General features: G+C 43.0%; 1 protein-coding gene across 2 annotated transcripts in view; it reads left to right on the forward strand.

The window, feature by feature from the left end:
• The window catches only part of col4a6 (collagen, type IV, alpha 6), a 106,302-nt gene that overhangs the window by 50,098 nt on the left and 37,349 nt on the right, over nt 1–18,855 (forward strand). For both annotated transcript variants that reach the window (XM_069172271.1, XM_069172272.1), the window contains exon 4: nt 10,663–10,740. In XM_069172271.1, coding sequence (XP_069028372.1) covers nt 10,663–10,740 — 78 coding nt within the window. The remainder of the gene's footprint in view (nt 1–10,662; nt 10,741–18,855) is intronic.

Raw genomic sequence — 18,855 nt, forward strand, 5'->3', positions numbered from 1 at the left:
ATAACTTTGCAAGCTCAGGGAATGCCGTTTTTTATTTTTGTTGCATGGCAACTGAAAGTTTGTCCGCCGGGACGTCTTCGTACATGCTTTGGTTTTTCTTTGTTCCTTTTTTTCTGTGGATATCAGATTTTGGACCTTTAAAACTAGGAACTTTCCTGCTTTTTCTTTCTGAGATTTAAGCGTTTAAAAAGACTTCTCGTGCTAAACAGACCTCCTCGATGATTGTCGACCCTTCGTGCACGTTTAAAGTGGCAGTCTGTTCTATATTTGGTAGTTCCGGTCTATTTTCATGCACAGTTTTGCTAACAGAGGATTTACAGCTTTGGCTGGAGCCTGGGTGGCCGAGAAACCGAACTCAGACCGGAAGCTCGTGTTCTGACGATGGTGGACCGCGTCTGAACCTGGAGCGTAATAGAAGGAGGGAGGAGATCATGTGACCTCGAAGATCCCCCCTGTGAGGTCATGTTGGTGTTGATGTCGGTTGTCAGGGCGACAGTATTTCTGTCCACATTGGAGGTCCAGCAACTCGAGCGATGTAACGTGTTTTTAATCAATCTGAATCCATTTACAGGTTAAACAGGCTCTTGTGAGACACTCAATACTTGTTCTTTGGCCTTTTTTTTTTTCCAAATTAGAAGACATCTAATCGCTGCTGCACCGTTTCACCTTTCATCATTAAAAAACAAGGAACTGTCCAAACATGGCGACAGAAGCGGCTTGCTGAAGAAATTTAAAGTGTGAAAATCTACAAACTTGAAATTTTTACAAGTTAAACTGCAGATTTATCCACATCTGTCTGAAGGTTTGGAAAATTAAAGAACACAGACAACACCTGATTGATGCATTCATGACGCCTCCATTAAGAAGGAAAGGCCCCCTGCTTTTAGTTTAGTGGTTAGGAGGCTGTAAAAAACATGCCAGGCATGCTTTTTTTTTATCAACTAACTCCATCCAAAGCGCAGTAAAGCATGTTTGAAGTCTCTCGGTCAACTTGCTGTGTCTTCGTGTGATCACAGACTGACTCCACAGCGTGTAATACCACCACCTGTCCACCAGAGGAGAGCCTGTCGGGGTCACGGCATCAACTCAAAAACCACGTGGTTAGAGTGACACACCAAAAACACATGTTCCACGTTCGAGTGGTATCAGCGAGGACATGTTGCAGAGCTCCAGATCCGGGTGCGTGCTCGATCTCGCCCCGGTTCATTTTGTTCTTTAAAAAAAAAAAAAAAACGGATAAAATTGTTAGATTTACCCCCTTTAAGTCTCTAATTGTGTTCGCAGAGGGAAAAATAAAAGAGAAGGACAGCGTGAGAGAGAGCCAACAAGGCTCGGCAGGTCGAGTCCTAATCCTGTCTAATAGCAGCGGCTCTGTTCCATCATGACTGCAGAATGCTTCGCCAGAGGATCTGTGACTGTGTGTGTGTGTGTCTGTGACTGTGTGTGTGTGTGTGTGTGTGTGTGTGTGTGTGTGTGTGTGTGTGTGTGTGTGTGTGTGTCTGTGACTGTGTGTGTCTGTGACTGTGTGTGTGTGTGTGTGTGTGTGTGTGTGTGTGTCTGTGTGTGTGTGTGTGTGTGTGTGTGTGTGTGTGTGTGTGTGTGTGTGTGTGTGACTGTGTGTGACTGTGTGTGTTTGTGTGTGTCTGTGACTGTGTGTGTCTGTGACTGTGTGTGTGTGTGTGTGTGTGTGTGTGTGTGTGTGTGTGTGTGTGTGTGTGTGTGTGTGACTGTGTGTGTGACTGTGTGTGTCTGTGACTGTGTGTGTGTGTGTGTGTGTGTGTGTGTGTGTGTGTGTGTTTCTGTGACTGTGTGTGTGTGTGTGTGTGCGTGTGTCTGTGACTGTGACTGTGTGTGTGTGTGTGTGTGTGTGTGTGTGTGTGTGTGTGTGTGTGTGTGTGTGGGTGTCTGTGTGTGTGTGTGTGTGTGTGTCTGTCTGTAATGAATACAGGTTTTTGCATGCAAGTAGGTACAAATTTACAGGTTTATTATCAGCAATAGAAATCGGGCACATTCATCGTGGACTATAAAATGTGATAAATCTGCCTTGTTTCAGATTAAACTATTCAACTGTTATTAAAGTAAATAAGATAAAACTGGCTCCACTTTAAATTGCTGCATCAATAAAAAATCCTGCTCACACAAAAACAATTTCAACCTAACACAATTATATTTAATTACATACCACTGTCAAAGTCATACTTGTTTACTTTATTCGTGAATGCAGATGATTTACTGGAGTTACAGAAGGAATTCATGTGAATTACTGACAGAGTTGATCGCCTTCATGAAAGTCATTGCTTCATGTCCCTCCTGTTGCGCCGCGCTGCGTCCCAGAAGCTGCTAAAACATCGACTCCAACTCTTATTTTTGGAGATCGCGACAAGCTGAACAGAGCAGATCCACCGGGCAGGAAGTCAGTCGGAGGAAAATTGAGAGAATCCCTTCAATTTTCAAAATAAAACACCCATGAAAAGGGACCAAAAACAAACCGTTTAACAACGTTTACCAGCTAGAGGCACAAAAATCATGATTAAACGGGATGTGAAAAACTTGTGTTCAGAGGAAAATGCAGGTATGACCTTCGTACCAAATTATGCAAAACAATTACACAAGGTTTTGCATCAAAATATCCTTAAAGTGCCAAAAGTAAAAGTTCTGATCATGCAGAATATTCCAGGATTGTCGTTATTGAAGCATTAGAAAAAAAATCTCCTGCTACTTTTATTTTTTATAGATTTTATTTTGTATTAATAATCAGTCTACAAAGTAGCAGGGAACCAAAACTGTGGAATAATTATATATATATATATGTATCTATGTACATATAATTATGTATGACATTTCTCTGCAGGATGCTCAGACTTTTTTGGGGGGGAAACTGCAAGTCGAGACAAAAGATCGCTTCGTAGATAACTTTGTTTGGAAGGTTTCCAAAAACATCTCCAAGTGATTGATGATTTATATTTACGTCCTGTGCTGTACTGCGAGATTATAATGTCAAACATTTCTCGGTGAGTGTGACAGATTTTCTCTCCACTTCACTCGCCAGACTGTCGGGATTCGATTCAACCTCCCGCAGGTCCTGTTTTATTTCAGATTATTTCCCCGCAGGCGTCACCATTTCATGACTCCATAGTTCACATCAAATATTATTGCATGATTTTTTTCTATTACTGTATATCACTGCGTAGGGGATTTCTTTTTTTTATCGTTACATTTTTGTTTGGGGCAATTTACTTGATAAGATTCCCACCAGTTTCACACTGTGTTTGAGAGTGAAGGGAGTTTTAGGGGGGAGATATGACTCCGGAAATCTTCGTTTACTTGGACTCTGCCATCTGACATTAAAGAGCTTTAAAGTCTTTATGGGATTGGAGATGAGGGAAATGCAGATGGAAATATTCCCATTATACGCTTTATTGCTTACATGAAGTCACAAAAATGTATCTGAGAAGTTCATGTCAACTTTTTAATGACCATATTTGCAGGTTTTTGTAGGTTTTAACCCCAAATCACGTTTTTTTGCCTAATTATTGATCATTTTGGTCGCATCCGTTGGTTTCCATTGATTCTTTAAGACATTAAAATCACTTCACAGACTCCGGAAACCTGTTAAAGGATGTTACCCATCAGAACTACAGGGTGCATGTTTGTGAGTGATGTGATTTGTCAATGTCTGCATGGAAAATGAGTAAAAAAAATTTTTTTTAAAAAAAGCTCAACGAAGTAAAGTTTTTCTGCGAAATGAACAAAAAAAACGAAACATTCAGTTTCCAGTATGGTCTTCAAATGATAAATTAGAGCCTTTAATGAAGCTTTATTTGGTTATCTGACACAAAAACGAATGAATTACAAACGTATTACTGAGTTGTAAATCCTGTGAACATGCTGTTAAAGTGGAGCGTTTCTGGAGTCTCTTCTTGGAGGTTTACTTTATTTGCAGCCGTCGGCCATGTCGACCGGCTGCGTGCGACGTCCTGTTTGGGTCCAACTCGCCGTCACAAATTTCCGCTGTCTGGCCAAGTTATAGATGACCTGACTCCAGCTGGGTGGCCCGGCGGAGGGGAACACACATTTACACAGAAAAATACAGGCATGAACCTGAAAACTGTACTTGGAATACACACACACACACACACACACACACACACACACACACACACACACACATACATACACATACATCCGTCCTCATTTGTCACATCATCCTGTGCGCTTGTATACAGTCTGGAGTCCTCACGCAACACGTGAACACACACTCGGTCTCGCACACACACACACACACACACACACACACACACGCACACACACACACAGAGCATGGAATAAACAGCCGTAAACGAGGCCCGCTGGAGGCCCAAACACAGCTGGTTGGTCTCCTGTGGTTGATGTCAGGGTCACAGATGGAGACGGAGAGGCTGAGGAAGGATGTGATGAAGAGGAGGGAGAGGAGGGTGGAACGAGAGAGGACTAAAACATGAGCAAAGAGACATAAGAAGAGGAAGATGTTCGCCTTTTCTGTATTTGCATAAGCACTCGTGACCTCCCATTCCTTTTTTCTTTTCTTTTTTTTGCCCCTCGAGCTCATTCCTCAGGTTCAGGTTCAGGTTCAGGTCAAACCAAACACATTTTTTAACATGTCACTCAGGATTTGTTGTTAGTATCTGACAGTGGTTCCTCCTTTAAGTAACGACAGCTTGATTGACAGGCGTTGGAGAAAACTCTGCACAAAAAGCCTCCAGTTCCATAAACTCCCATCAACTTCTCTCATGAAATACAAAGTCATAAATGTTTTCTTTGACTCATTTTGGTCTTATTAGCAGAATCATAGAAGCAGAAAATAATTTCATCATGAATTCGATATAAGGTGTTTGATTGACAGGCCTGTGGTGCAGTCAGGTTTCCGCTTTTGGATCCACCGCTAACTCCTACCCAACTCCTCCAAATTAGAAAGACGGCGACGACAAAATTTGATCGGGTGACGTCACTGTTGATTGGTCAAGAACCCCGAGGTTAGCTTTCGGGAAAATAAAACCCGTTGGCAAGTTTAGGAAAACAAGACCTCATGTTCAGAGTTATGCACCAAAACTTCCTGGTCATAAGATTTCTTGAAACAAATCCACATCACGTTCTCGTGGACTCGAACTGTGTTCTCCGTGATGAAAGTCCATTGTTGGACCTTTCCAACCTCCTCGTGTGGACAGTAGCGCTTTTCTACTTCATCAAAAAGTAGCGGTTGAAAGACGCGGCATCGAAAAAAAACCAACCTCATTTTGTGACTTAACTACGGCACAACAATTTACATTCAGCCGCCATTTCACTGCTGGAGAGCCTGGAGCGTTTTGTCCGTTGTTCAATCTCAGGATCGTACATTCCACGGTTAAAGAACGGAGATCACGCCAACATCTTAACAAACAAACCCTGTCTCATCAGGCAATGTTTGTCTCAGCCGTGACGCTTCGGGAGCGCCAACGTATGCGCCGCATCCCGGGTAACCCAAAACTCAACCTCCATCCGGATAATATCAGCAGACCCCAGAGGAAGAGGAATGAACGGGCAAGTCCAGACAGCGGCCGCCTCTCAGGGTTCAGCAGACAGGCATTAAAGGGGCCTTTAAAGACATCAGACGTATGTACCTGGAAGTGTTTGGACAGTAAAGTATGAACAAACAGCGGAGATTGACGCTGGATAATGCCGGGATGACAGGATGGAAGAATCGGGGGAAGGAGCGAGTTCGATCACGTTGTGTTCGGCGGACGTATACGTTGTGCTTTTTAACCTTTATATGCCAAACCACGCCGGGCATTTACACTCCTGGAGGTTCACCCAAAGTGCAGGTGGGATATGTTCTCCTGCACGACGGGCGGTGTCGTTTCATTTTGAGGTTCGCTTGTTGTCCGTCTTGCCAGGAGTCGGTCCTGGCGGTCGGTATCAGTTTCGTGGTCGGGACGTGGCAGCTCAACGTTTTTTAGGAGTCAGCCGGTTTTGTTTCAGTCGGCGGATGTAGAGCCGTGTCGCCGAGGCAAAGCTAGCTCGGTAACCGTATCATCGTTCAACCACAACGTCTCATCTTCTGGCACTCCATACGGACATTGGGGTGTAGAGGCTTTGATGGAGCCTCCGTCAGGGGTTGAAGAAGTATTCACATCCTTTACTGAACTAAAAGTACTGCAAAAAAAATACTAAACGAGAGATTTAAGTCCTTACTTAAGTAAAACTATGTGAGTAGATCACAAACTAAGTAAATAGTTCCAGTGAAACCTGAAAACTGTTCATGAGGAAGTTCTGAGTCCTCCAGCAACACAACATAATTCCTCATCATTTAATTGGCGTCTACAGACCAAATAAACCCCAAACTGTCTGTTCTTAGTCGATATACTGCTGAAAGTATGTGGTGGTTATTTTTGGTGAAATGACCCTTTAATTTTTAACCATATCACATACGAAGAGCTCCAAAACACACAATCTATCTCAGGTGTTTTTACTTGAACACATTTTGGTCCAAGACCTACGTGCGCGCACACACACACACACACACACACACACACACACACACACACACACACACACATATTGTGTTTCAGCTGGTTTAAGGTGATGAGATGATCAAGTCACGCTCATATTGTGAGAGCAGAGTTTCAGCTCATTGTCCTCGTGTGCCTCTCGTTTTTCTTTGAGACCATCTTTGTTCTTTGTGTGTGTGTGTGTGTGTGTGTGTGTGTGTGTGTGTGTGTGTGTGTGTGTGTGTGTCTTCACAATGACCAATATTAAGTGAGTTTCAGTTGAGTTTTGTTCAGTTTGTTAAGTCTTTAGGTTCAGGGTCTCCGTATTGGACCGTTAAAAAGGGTCCTCACAAGTATAGAGATACACTGTGATGACTCGCGCAGCGTTACCTGCGTCCACACGTCCGTCTCCACGTGTGTTTCTATGATTAATTCTTCATCATGCTCATGTGTCCGTGCTCTCCTCTCTCTCTCCCCCCCGCGGCGTTGGCTTAGCGTCTTGTTTGCCTGTTTCATCCCTGCTTGTTAAACCCTGGGTGTGGACGAGGATCAGCGGCGGAGCCCGTCTCCGCCCTGCTCAGGTGGAGGCTGGATTATGTCGCGCAACAATGGAAACAATCTGGAATCGGGCCGCTCTGATTGGATGATACCTGGGGAGGAATTTGTGCTTTAACAAAAGAGGCGAACTAGCCAGCGGTAACCTGATATCGAGTCGGGAGCTGAGATAAGAGCACACGTCTCCGGCTTTTTCTTCTTCTACTTCTAATTTGTGAATGAATCTATTTGCTGTAACTTCCCGTCTGTCGGCTTCTTTTCCTCCTCGTAGAGCTTCATTTGGCACCACTGATGCTCACAAACACTTGTTCTGCTTCTATTTTTAGCCTCTCCTCTCTTTTTCCTCTTTGCCAGGAGTTTAATCTGAGCTCCCTCCCTCCCTCTCTCCCTACCTCTCTTTCCCTTTGCTTCCTTTCACCCCCTTTCTTCTTTCCTCGCGGCCTTGTTTGGCGGCTCACTTTCTCTCCCTGTTGCCCTCCTTCTGTCACTGTGATTAGAGGAGTTGAGGAGATCAGAGGGAAGAAAGCAGGACCAGCACCTATGACCTTTCCCCTCCTTCTCTCTCTCTCTCTCTCTGCCAGCCTCTCTTTCTCCTCGCTGTGTGTTTTCCTCTTTCTTTACCTTCACACCGGGTTTCTCTGCAGCAGCAGTAGTAGTAGTAGTAGTAGTAGTAGTAGTAGTTGTTGGCAGGAGTGATCTATTGCCTGTCCTTGTTTACACATACCTACATTGTGTTTCCCAGTTTAATTTAGAACTGACTGTGTTTTTGCTGAACCGTCTCATTTACAAACATCAGGAAACTTGTAAACAGCATCTTGTGTCAAATTACAAGTTACAATGTACGAAAGCGTTCAGATCAAAACAAACTAATTTCTACTTTTTAGTTGCAAAGACACGTTTTTTTTCATTCATGTAACTTCACTAAAAACATAAAAACGTTTGGCCTAACGGTCTTTTTTTTTTTTTTGTATAACTTTTGCTGCTATCACATTACATCATCTTATCTTCAGCTATTTCAGGCTTTTAAAGCACGCAAGTGTTTCTGAACATGCAACAAGTGAGCCAGAATTACAGAATTAAACAATCAAACACTGGAAATCTCATATTTCCACGAATGAATCTGAAGATGTTAAGAGGTGTCTGAAGAGATTTATCATCCTAAAATATAATATTTATAAAAAAAAAAAACACACCCTTCACACACACACACACACACACTCTTCACACACACACTCTTTATCGCTTTGACCTGCATACTTTCTCACCTCGTCCACCCCTGGTCTCTCTAAACCTCCATCAGTTGACATCATTTTCGTCCCTCCGTGTCTCTCCGCCCCCCCGACGGCGCCCTTTCAAACACTAATCACGGTGAAATACCGGTTGAGACCTCCGAGTTTGACCCCAAAGCTCGATTTCATATTTCCCGTTTCCTCCTCCAAATCAATCACATCTATCTGTTATGTAGTGAGTGACGAACATTTATACAAAGTTTAGATTCTAGTTTAAGAGCTATAAACTCACAACTATATCTAAAAACACATGTATACCTCCTCTCCCCATGTGACTCTCCCCCCTACCCCCACCCATGTGAATAGATGCATTTTTTTTCAGGGCCTCATGTATACGAGCTTATGCCACTCATACGTCGGCTTATAAAAGCTCCGTGCGCTGCTTCTCGACTCTGAAAGCGCTGCGTGATGTTTGTAGATGTTTCAGGAATGCCACCCGGCAAACTGGAGCTTAATCTGCTCCTCAGTTTGTAAAATGACGTGCAGAGACGTTCGGCTTGTTTACTCTGCAGCAATACAATACAATACAATACAATACAATACAATTGTAAGCTTCTTTTTTTTTACCGACTTCTGTGGAAAACATTTACATGAACGCCCCAATTCAGGTATTTTTACATGAAAGCTTGAAGATCTTGGAAAGAAATCTTGGAATATCTGGAAATTCAATTATTCAAATCCAAATTTCTTGAGCATTTTCAAGCAAATCATTTCATAGCTTTTCTGGAGCCTTTGACATCACATGACCTTCATCAACAGTTTCTCCGCTTGTCATTGAATCATAGATCTTCCAAATTTTAAAAAAAAATTCTGAACTGCCGATCTAAAACTCAAAGGAGCTCTGAGAGAAAAAAAGATTAGAGACCTCCAACTTAAGATGATTAGATCCCAACGAGCCAAATGTGGGTTAACGAGTAGTTTTATGGAGGACGATGTGGGAACATTTTGATATTTCTATCCAACTTAGAAAAGAAAACACGCAGCACGCTCTGCAGGTTAGACTTCGGCCTTTGGCATGTGAAGGACAAAAAAAATAAAAAATAAAGGAAACATACAAGGAAGTTTCACAGCAAATGGTTGTCTACAGTCTGCTGAGCTGTATGATTTCCTGCTGTCCTCACAGACTTCGGACAAAAGACACATTTTATAAACGAGTTTTCTCCGGCGGTGTTGACTCTTAATAACCAGAACATTGTTTCAGCATGTGGGACACAGGAGACCTCGTCATGTTGGCTTAAGATTCTTGATCTTGGAAACACCAGCTCTTAAAGTAATCTCCCAGATGGATCACCTGAATGGACCTGCAGGTGAAAGTCAGAATCAATAACTTTGTTGTTGAGCGTTTGAAGTGTTTGAAAGTCTTACGAGCGGATCATGTGCTTCAACTTGTGCTTTGTTGCGTTCGGCTTCCTGATTGCTGGCGTGGAATTTTTGGCAGGAATGCGATTTAAATTCTCAACACACGGGGAGATTATTAAAGGTCAGAGCAAATCATATCGCAGCCGCCTGAATGTGATGAACGGAGACAGCGTGGGATCCAAATGAATGCACCGGTAGTCGTAATAGAAACGTCAGCGCGGTGACAAATGAACCTTCAAATCCTCCGGCTCTCGTGCAGCGGGAGGTCACTGACGAAGATGCTTTGCTTTGCGGAAACCTGAATGTTTTTATTGTGCGATGTCTCCGTTTTAACACATTATTATTAGTCAAAAAGTCATTCGTCCACAGATTGAGTCTAAAAAGCTCCTTTACGCCGACTCTCCTTCCTGCCATCGCCGGCTCTCTTCTTCTTTTAGTTCGAGGTGTGTTTGTATTTCAGTTTCTGATGAAGACGAGCGCTGAAGGCAACAATCTGAAAACTTAAAGAAATATGAAAAAAAATAAAAGACCGCAAACACAATGTTGGCACGGCTGAATCTTTGTTTATCACGTGAGGAACCTGACGCGGCTCGTCATGTTTGGATAAAACAGAATTCGATCTGCACTTTAAAACAATATCAAACACTTTATCACTCATCTCCACCTGCATCTAAATCTGTTTTAAATCCTTTAGTCTTCTTTTAAATGGCTTTAAACGTGGCAGCGTGGAGCTGCTGCAACAACAGATGACTCATCGTGTCGTTGGTTCATGTTCTGCCTCTTCTTTGTTTGTATTGTTTCCGTATTTTCGTGAAGGGATTTGAACCTGGATCCACCGCAGTCCTTCTTTAATCGCCCGGAGTGCCACTTAATTCTCTTCTAACTGAGATGTCTGATCTCCAGCAGGAATTCACATCGGGTTTTTTCCTAATCTCTCTCCTTCTGTTGTTCTGCAGGGTGGCAAGTTTGATGAGCCATGCGGCGGCCTGGACTGCAGCGGAGGGTGCAGGTGCAACCCGGAGAAAGGCGGCAGGGTGAGTCGTGTCAAAAAGCGTCATCTTCTGCACGTGCACAGTTTTTTATTCGGTTGTGAGCGAACGCTTCTGCTAATTCTTCCGTCTTCCCATGAGTTCTTCAAGAATTCAGAGCAAACCCTCTTTAGTAGACATCATTTCATGGCCTCTCAACTTCTGATGTTTATCAAAAATAGCACTATTTTACCTTTTTACAATCACAAAAACACTTTTCACAAAATCTTTGAGCAACTAGTTGCTATAAAGTATTAAACATAATTCAATACGATACTAAAAAAAGACGGGGTTTTTTTTCCAACCGCTATCTACACCGTCAAATTAAATTTATGCAGCTTTATAACTAAATAAATGTAGAAACAAAAGAGAGCACATCAGTGTCATCAGCGTGTTGTAATTACTCACCACAGGACATTATTCTGTACCGTACACACGCTTCCTCTTTGTATTTATTGGGATGAGCAGCTCGATAATCTTTTGTCTGCGATTCACTTTGGCAACGACACAAACCCACAGAAGAGTGTGTCAACTTTGTGTTACTGTATATAGAAATGCTTCACTTGAGGTTTTGGGGTTTTCTTTGGTTTGGAGAATTTAATTAAAGGAAAAGGGAACGGCATCTTCACCTAATTAAGAAGTAAAGACCCTCAGGGCTTCGATTTGAATTGTTATCTCGCTCCATCACACGCATTAACATTGTCACTGTACAACTCGTTTTAGAGCTCAGCGTGTCAGTTTGTGTGTAGCGCGTGTTTCAACAGTGATTATCTGTGCGTCGTTTCTCAGACAGATAAACATAACTCAGCTCGTGGCTTCAGGCGAGGAACTCATTTTCTTGTCATTGCTACCATGAAATGGAAATCAACTGTCAGTTGTTAATCAATAATGTCCAAACAAATGTTGGCACAGTTCCCCTTATAAATATGGAGGACGGTGTGTTACTGGAACATACCATGCTGCATTAGGGCCACTCCACACAGGATATACAGATACACACACACACACACACACACACACACGCGCACACACACACACACACACACACACACACACACACGCCAGCTGTTTGCACTGCTTCTGAATTACGGCTGCTTTTTTTTTTAACACATCAATATAAACCTGCTGGCTTTGCGCAAATTCTCCTCTGTTGACGAGCCTCTTAGAAATTCAGAGAAGTGAACGCTGTAAACGCACAAATGGAAGAGCTTCTCTTTATGTGGTCAAGAGGCAGAAGCCCTTTTGTTTTTAATTAGGTTTTAATATTTAAATTATAACTACACAAAACAGGAAGTGGTGCTAAAAATTGCCCTTTTTGTACCCTGATGAAGTTTAGCATCCGTACCGTGGAGTTGGCCGTCGCCGCTTGTGTTAACTTCTCCGTTTCTTTGTGTGATATTTTGGGTAAAATTGCTCTGATTTTTTCAGCCTATTTTCAGCCCAGTTAACCCCTCTGCGTGTTCGCCTCTGACTGAAACCAGACTGACTGTAAGCTTCACGCTGTAGCTCGGCCTCCACCAGCCTGTATCCAAACAACAATTACTGTCTGACACAGAAGGCAGCACTTATACCGGCCTACTGTACGCCACTTCAGTAAATAACACGGTGGTACCTGTGTACGGGCCTCCTGCTGGGCCTTAAATGACACGGCCGCAGATATATTGCCTTCTTTAACTGTTATTGTTGGAAGACGTTTGCGTAGTAAGGTGCTTATTTGTCTCTTTTCAGTTTTACTTTTGTAGTTACAGAGTCGGCGAGTCGACGTGTGCGTTCGATCAGAGGTCACAGGGGGGAAAAAGTTTGAGTTAGTGATAGTGTGTGACCGAGTTTTACTCGAATTAAATGAAATAAAACAGCAAAAACAACATGAATTATGTGTAATTAATTGATTCTGATCTACTTTTTCATATATTTAGGATTTCAAAAAGAGGAGGTCTTTTCCAGATTGAAGGTCAGGAGAACGATGAGAAGATTAGTGTCAAGAAGTCTTCACGATAGGGAACATTTATTGTCCATTTATTGTCCTGACTTGATTACTGAAACCGAAGTCATGTTTGTTTTGCTCGACCTAAATTCCAGTTTTCTCTCTCTGGAAGATGGCTATTAAATTTGACATGGCCATAAACTGTGTTGGTGGCGTCCGGAAAACACTTCGCTGCGTGTAATGAGAGGAATCAAAGACGGGAGGCTCGACAGGTTCCTGACAGACGGTAAAATGTTGTCTCATGGGACTGTGGTGACGCTCTGTTGATCCCTGAGGGGGAACTCTGCAGCCGGTCGGCCAACCATCCACAATAAATGACGCAGTTTATCAGAGGTTCATCTTTTTAAAAGGATCAATAATGAGGTTTGATTCAGAGACGCAGAACAAACAAATACGAGATGAAGCGAAAGAAACCGCGTTTAAAATGTACTTATTGTTGAATATGGTTACTCCACGTTAAAGGAATATGTCGATGTTTGATGCCTCTGATGCCTTAAAGCGGCGTCGCTGTAACGCTACACCTTCACCTTTATTCAGAACATGCAGCTCCATGTTACTGACAGATGGTGAAATCTGAAAACATCTGAAACAGTCTTTCATGTAAAATGGCACCACACAGACAAGATAGCAAATTCAAAACTGGATTTTCACTGAAGGAAAAGGCAGAAAATTAAAACTTGCAACGTTAACATGACAAAAAAATAATAACTACAAAAATTGCTGTGGTAAGCATAAATGAATGATAAATGTAACTGTTTGTTGCGTTTCCCTCGTAAAACAAATAAAACCGCTCATTTAACTTGTACATCATCATCTTCAATGCGACCTGAAGCTAAAACAAACAAGCAAGTGGCGTATCAATCTATCATCATTTGAATCAATATTGGTCGTAATATATTTCCTCCTCCGTCTGTGCCAGCGGCTTCGGGGGGCATCTTCTCTTACTGGAACATTGTGGAGGGCAGAGCCGACATGCCACGGCACAACAAACACAACACAACATAACACAACACCAGGATGTTTCCTGCAGCCAATAAAACAAACATCCGGACAGAAGCGTTTAACATCTGACTCCATTTCTGATCACCTGCAGCTCCTCCGTCCTCCACTGAGACCTCCACTCACTTCACCGCCATCCACAGAGTGTGTGTTGGTTTTCATTATTAAGGGCCGAATGGCTTCGGTTTCACTTCATGTTCCTGAGAAACAAAGCTTCACTTCACATGTGTGCGTAACGTGGCTTCAATATCGGCGTCATCCTGGATCCATTAAGTCCAATAACATCCGCTCCCGCTGGGTGAACCTCGGGGGTCAAAGGTCAGCGCGAGGGACGACAGGACGGTGTGTGTGAGTGTGTGTGTGTGTGTGTGTGTGTGTGTGTGTGTGTGTGTGTGTGTCCCCGGGCAGCGGTTAGGTCAACACACTGCTGCGTTGGGGTCAGGAAGTGTGCGCTTTATTTCATCATGTCGGACCTCCATCAGAAACAGACATGGAGACAGACGGAGGAGGTCAAGGCGACGTTTTCTGTGTCCCGCTGGAGGGAAGTCCCTCGACCAATCAGAGCGCCGCTGCAGAGCGCATTACATTGTATCTCTATTCATAAGATTATGAGTTGTTGTTGAATTGTTGGATCAGCCAATGATGCCGTAGACGATGCGATGATACATGAATATGAGATGCTGTAATTCAGACACACAAGACTCCTCCTAACAAATGACCCCATATTTTTATCAGGGACGTCAGCATGCATCCAAACAAGCGCTCCTACTTTCACAGCGTCACACTGTGATGCAGAGAACATCAGCTCCATCCGATTTATTTATTTTTTTTTGCTGTATTTATACCGAAATTTATGTTGAAAAAGAAAAAATCGTGATCTCAATTCTGAGAAAAACAAAATCATCATTTTATCTCAAAGTGTGCAGACAAACAAAGGTTGCACAACTTTAAGGCGTCTCTGCTCCACCGAGCTGTTCCAACTGAAAACGTTTAAATCCCAGAAAAAGGTTGAAGGACGGTTGTGATGCAACTTTAAAGACGTGGATGCAGGATTAAGATATTAAAAATACATCAGACTGGAAGCAGACAAACTGCAGATACAGCTGAGGCTGTAACTTGTGGTTCTTTTATCCCCCTTAAATGTGCAATTTTCTCCTTTAGTCTCCCCTTAAAGGAGCTTTCTTAAAATCATGACATTAAGAGCTTGTTATAAATCAAAATTTGTGTGACGAGACGTTGCTCAGGAGAGAAAGAGAAAGACTCCGTCTCACATGCAGCCAGACAACAAAGGAGAAGCAGGAATAAAGGATGAATAGAGAGGAAGAGGGAGAGCGCAGCCTCTAAAATAAGATGAAGGTAAAGTGATAGTGGATGTGTGTCTCGGCGGGAACATAAGAAACAAGGGATGAAACCCCTCAACGGGGCCTCTCGATGAAAGACCACGTCTCCATCCCTGAATTCCTTCACTTTAATCCTGAAGCAGGTAGAGAGGGGGGGGGGGGGGGGGAAGAAGAAACAGTTGCATAAGAAGAGTAAAAAAAAAAAAAAAAGGTTGGCAGCGTTCCTTTTATGTCAAAGCAGAGGAGAGCAGAAGAGAAATATAAGATGTTGACTAAATTGTTGGTGTTTAATTCTCGAGCCAAAACCAGGAGGAAGAAGAAGGTGAGAGGAAAAGTAGAGATGTCATCACAGAAGGTGAAAGAAACAAGACCGCTTTATTTTATTTTAAAGAAGGTATTCGAATAAGTTAAAGCTTCCTGCAGAAAGGACGAGAAGAAGGAGAATAAACAATAAAGAACAAACTTTGACATTTCGATCCACATCAAACATCACAGCTGCTGTTTAAAACGACACGAGGTGAAACTGAGAGAAAGTTTACATAAAGATCATGATTGAAATAGAAATAATATTATAATAATGTCTACTTTTAAAGGATTGGTTGTTTTGATTGCATCATCTGCCAACATATTTGCCCGTTTCAATGATTTTACCCACAAAAATGAACATGTTTTGAAGTAGTGAACGTTTATAGTGAGTGTTTTAAACAGAGGGCACGAAAAACACGTTGCTTTGTGGGTGAAACAGATATAGATACGTGTGGTGCGGTTTGAGACATCGCTGACCTTCAAGTACGACATAAGTAAGTGTGCCGACATGAACCGGTACAACACGGTGCACTGTGGTGGACCGACGTGAGCGCACGCCGTCTTTCTGTGGAAGATGCCGACTTGTTGTGACTGACGCAGAATAGTTTCAGCTTCGGGTGAAGAATGAGTGTGTTTAAGAGCGACAACGGCAGCAATCATGAACTCTTTCAGGGTATTTATGAGCACATGAGCGTGACTGAACACTCATTGTTCCCCGAGCGGCTGCTTCTCTCCCGAGGAAAGTCTCGAAATGCTCCTTTAAGTTGATCCCAAAAACAGAGACGAGAGCAGAGGATGGAGGAGAAAGATTACTACTGAGGCATAGAGTCAAGTGGGGGACCGTAAATACTGAGTTAAACACACACACACACACACACACACACACACACACACACACACACACACACAGGTATAGATTACACAGATAATGGGAGCCGAGACGAGGAAGACTTTGATCTTCGTCTCTCCTCCCGTGTCACCTTATCTTTCAATATATCTCCCTCCTCTCTCCCTCTGTGGCTTCTCTAACATGTTGTGTTTGTGATGATGAAGCGTGTGCGTGTGTGCGTGTGTGCGTGCGTGCGTGTGCGTGTGTGTGTGTGAGAAATGTATGCCGACGTACCTACAGACCAGACTAATGTACAGGAGAGTCTTATCTGCAGTGGCCTGTCATCCAAACATTTACACACACACACACACACACACACACACACACACACACACACACACACACACACGCGCGCGCACACACGCACGCACGCACACACACACACACACACACACACACACACACAACCTGTATGGAATTTTCTCCTTTTTTTTTTTTTGAAGCAGGGCCTCCATCAGTTTAAAAATAGTGATAAGGTTTGTTTCGATTTCATCTTAACTCAACTCAAGTCATGACATCTCACACACACACACACACACACACACACACAGTAGTAAAATGGTGGTAAATTCAGCCATTGTCCAAGCAAACGTCTCGTCTTTCAATCGGAGGTTGATTTGGTAGCTTTGAACCCCCCCCCCCTCCCCCCACCAGACACAGCCTTTGGTCTCGGGAAGGTCAAAGGTCACAGCTGACACAAAGGCCCAGAAGGTCAGGGGCAACAACGGTATCACAGACTCTGAGACAGACAGGGCCGTGTGTGTGTGTGTGTGTGTGTGTGTGTGTGTGTGTGTGTGTGTGTGTGTGTGTGTGTGTGTGTGTGTGTGTGTGTGTTAAATAGACTCTCTTCATCTTTTTTCGGTCTCTTCTTCCTCCACCTGTTTGCTTCATTTATTGTTTCATTATTTTTGTTCCACCTTGAGATGAGTGTAAAACAACACAGACAGAGATGCGTGTTAAAATTTAGTATCAGACACCTGCTGCTGCGTCCTCTCAGTCAGTGCACTCTACCGCCCTCACATGGCCGCTTCAGGAACTCACATTAACCTCTGATTTCTGTGGATGTTTTTTCTCAGTTTATATCAGTTCAGTTTCAGCTTATGTTTTATGATGATGATGTTTTTAATGACCTGCATGTCTCATCTGTTTTTGTCCCCAATAGTTTATCTGAACTTAGATTTAATTTTGTTTCAGTTTATCAGTTGGTTTGATTTTTAGTGCATTTAAATTAAGGTGAGTGTTTTAGTTTATTATGGTACCTTCCTTACCCTGACTTTAAGCAAATCTAAATCATTTCACCTGTTTTTAACCTCATTTTAAATTTGTATATAAAAATGGGATTTTTCTGTAATAAACTCCTCGTTAGACGTCGCTGCTCTCCATGTGGCCGTCTAGTTTTATTTATTTATTTGTTTTAAGTTAGTTAAGGTTCTTGCTCAGTTTTAGGAACTGAGGTGAACTTATTATTCTTCTCATCTTAACTGCAGCTCAAACAAACTTAAAGAATTAGAAGACAGAATAAAATTAAATGAAGCGGAAAAATGCTGGAGGCGAGCTCTCAGGTTTACCCTCACTGCTGTCTTCTGCTGCACAGAGCAGGAATTAGACACCTGGGTGATCTAACTCTTAACACACACACACACAACACACACACACACACACACACACACACACACACACACACACACACACTTACACACACTTACACAAAGGCCAACACGTGCAGGAATGTACAAAACTGATTATTACAGATTTTATAGGCTCTTGAGATTTGGAGTGATGATGACGGCACGGTTGTTTATGACATTTCCACTTACACACACACACACACACACACACACACACACACATATAGTTAACACAATAGCAAACTTATCATTTATGACATTTTTGCCTTGCAGCAGAGGTGCCCTGCCCTGCTCGTTACTGCCGCTTCCACTGGAGTCGCTGTTAAACATGTCGACGCTCATCACTATTAAACAAGACACGCACACAAAAAAAACCTTTATGGTGCGTGTGTTATGTTCTTCAATCTAAATGTGGAGTTTTGCTTACAAATAAACACGATTACCTCGATGTCCTCACCTGCAGCCTGGGTGGGTGTCCGATGGTATCGGGTGGGAGCGCCGTGGCCTCCTCTCTATCTCCTCCACACTCTTGTTATGAAGGAGCAGAGAGGAGATAAGGAGGGGAGAGAAACCCACGCTGCCCCGACACACACACACACACACACACACACACACACACACACACACACACACACACACACACACACACACACCTCCTCAGCTCCCTTTTTGTCATGCAGACAGCTACAGTGCGACCGCATCCCTCTTTCCTCCTGTCAACGAGGAGAGGTGAAGTTGACTAGAAACCCCGGAGAGGTTCAGGATAAAAATCTGAAGTATGTATTTGTTGTTTTTTTGTTTACCATGCTTCACATTCTCAGCCATCTCAGGCATCAAAAGGCCTCGGATGTGGTTTGTCAGCCACACAGATACACAATGATACGAGAATCTTTTGCTCCTTATGGGATGTCTCTTTCACCAGCTCTGTCTTTCACTGCTATCGCTCCTCTTTTTTCACTCTGTATCTGATGCCGG

Source organism: Embiotoca jacksoni, unplaced genomic scaffold (genome assembly GCF_022577435.1).
Source record: "Embiotoca jacksoni isolate LCO1_2020_lvr unplaced genomic scaffold, fEmbJac1.0.p SCAF_51, whole genome shotgun sequence".
NCBI classification, from domain to species: Eukaryota; Metazoa; Chordata; class Actinopteri; family Embiotocidae; genus Embiotoca; species Embiotoca jacksoni.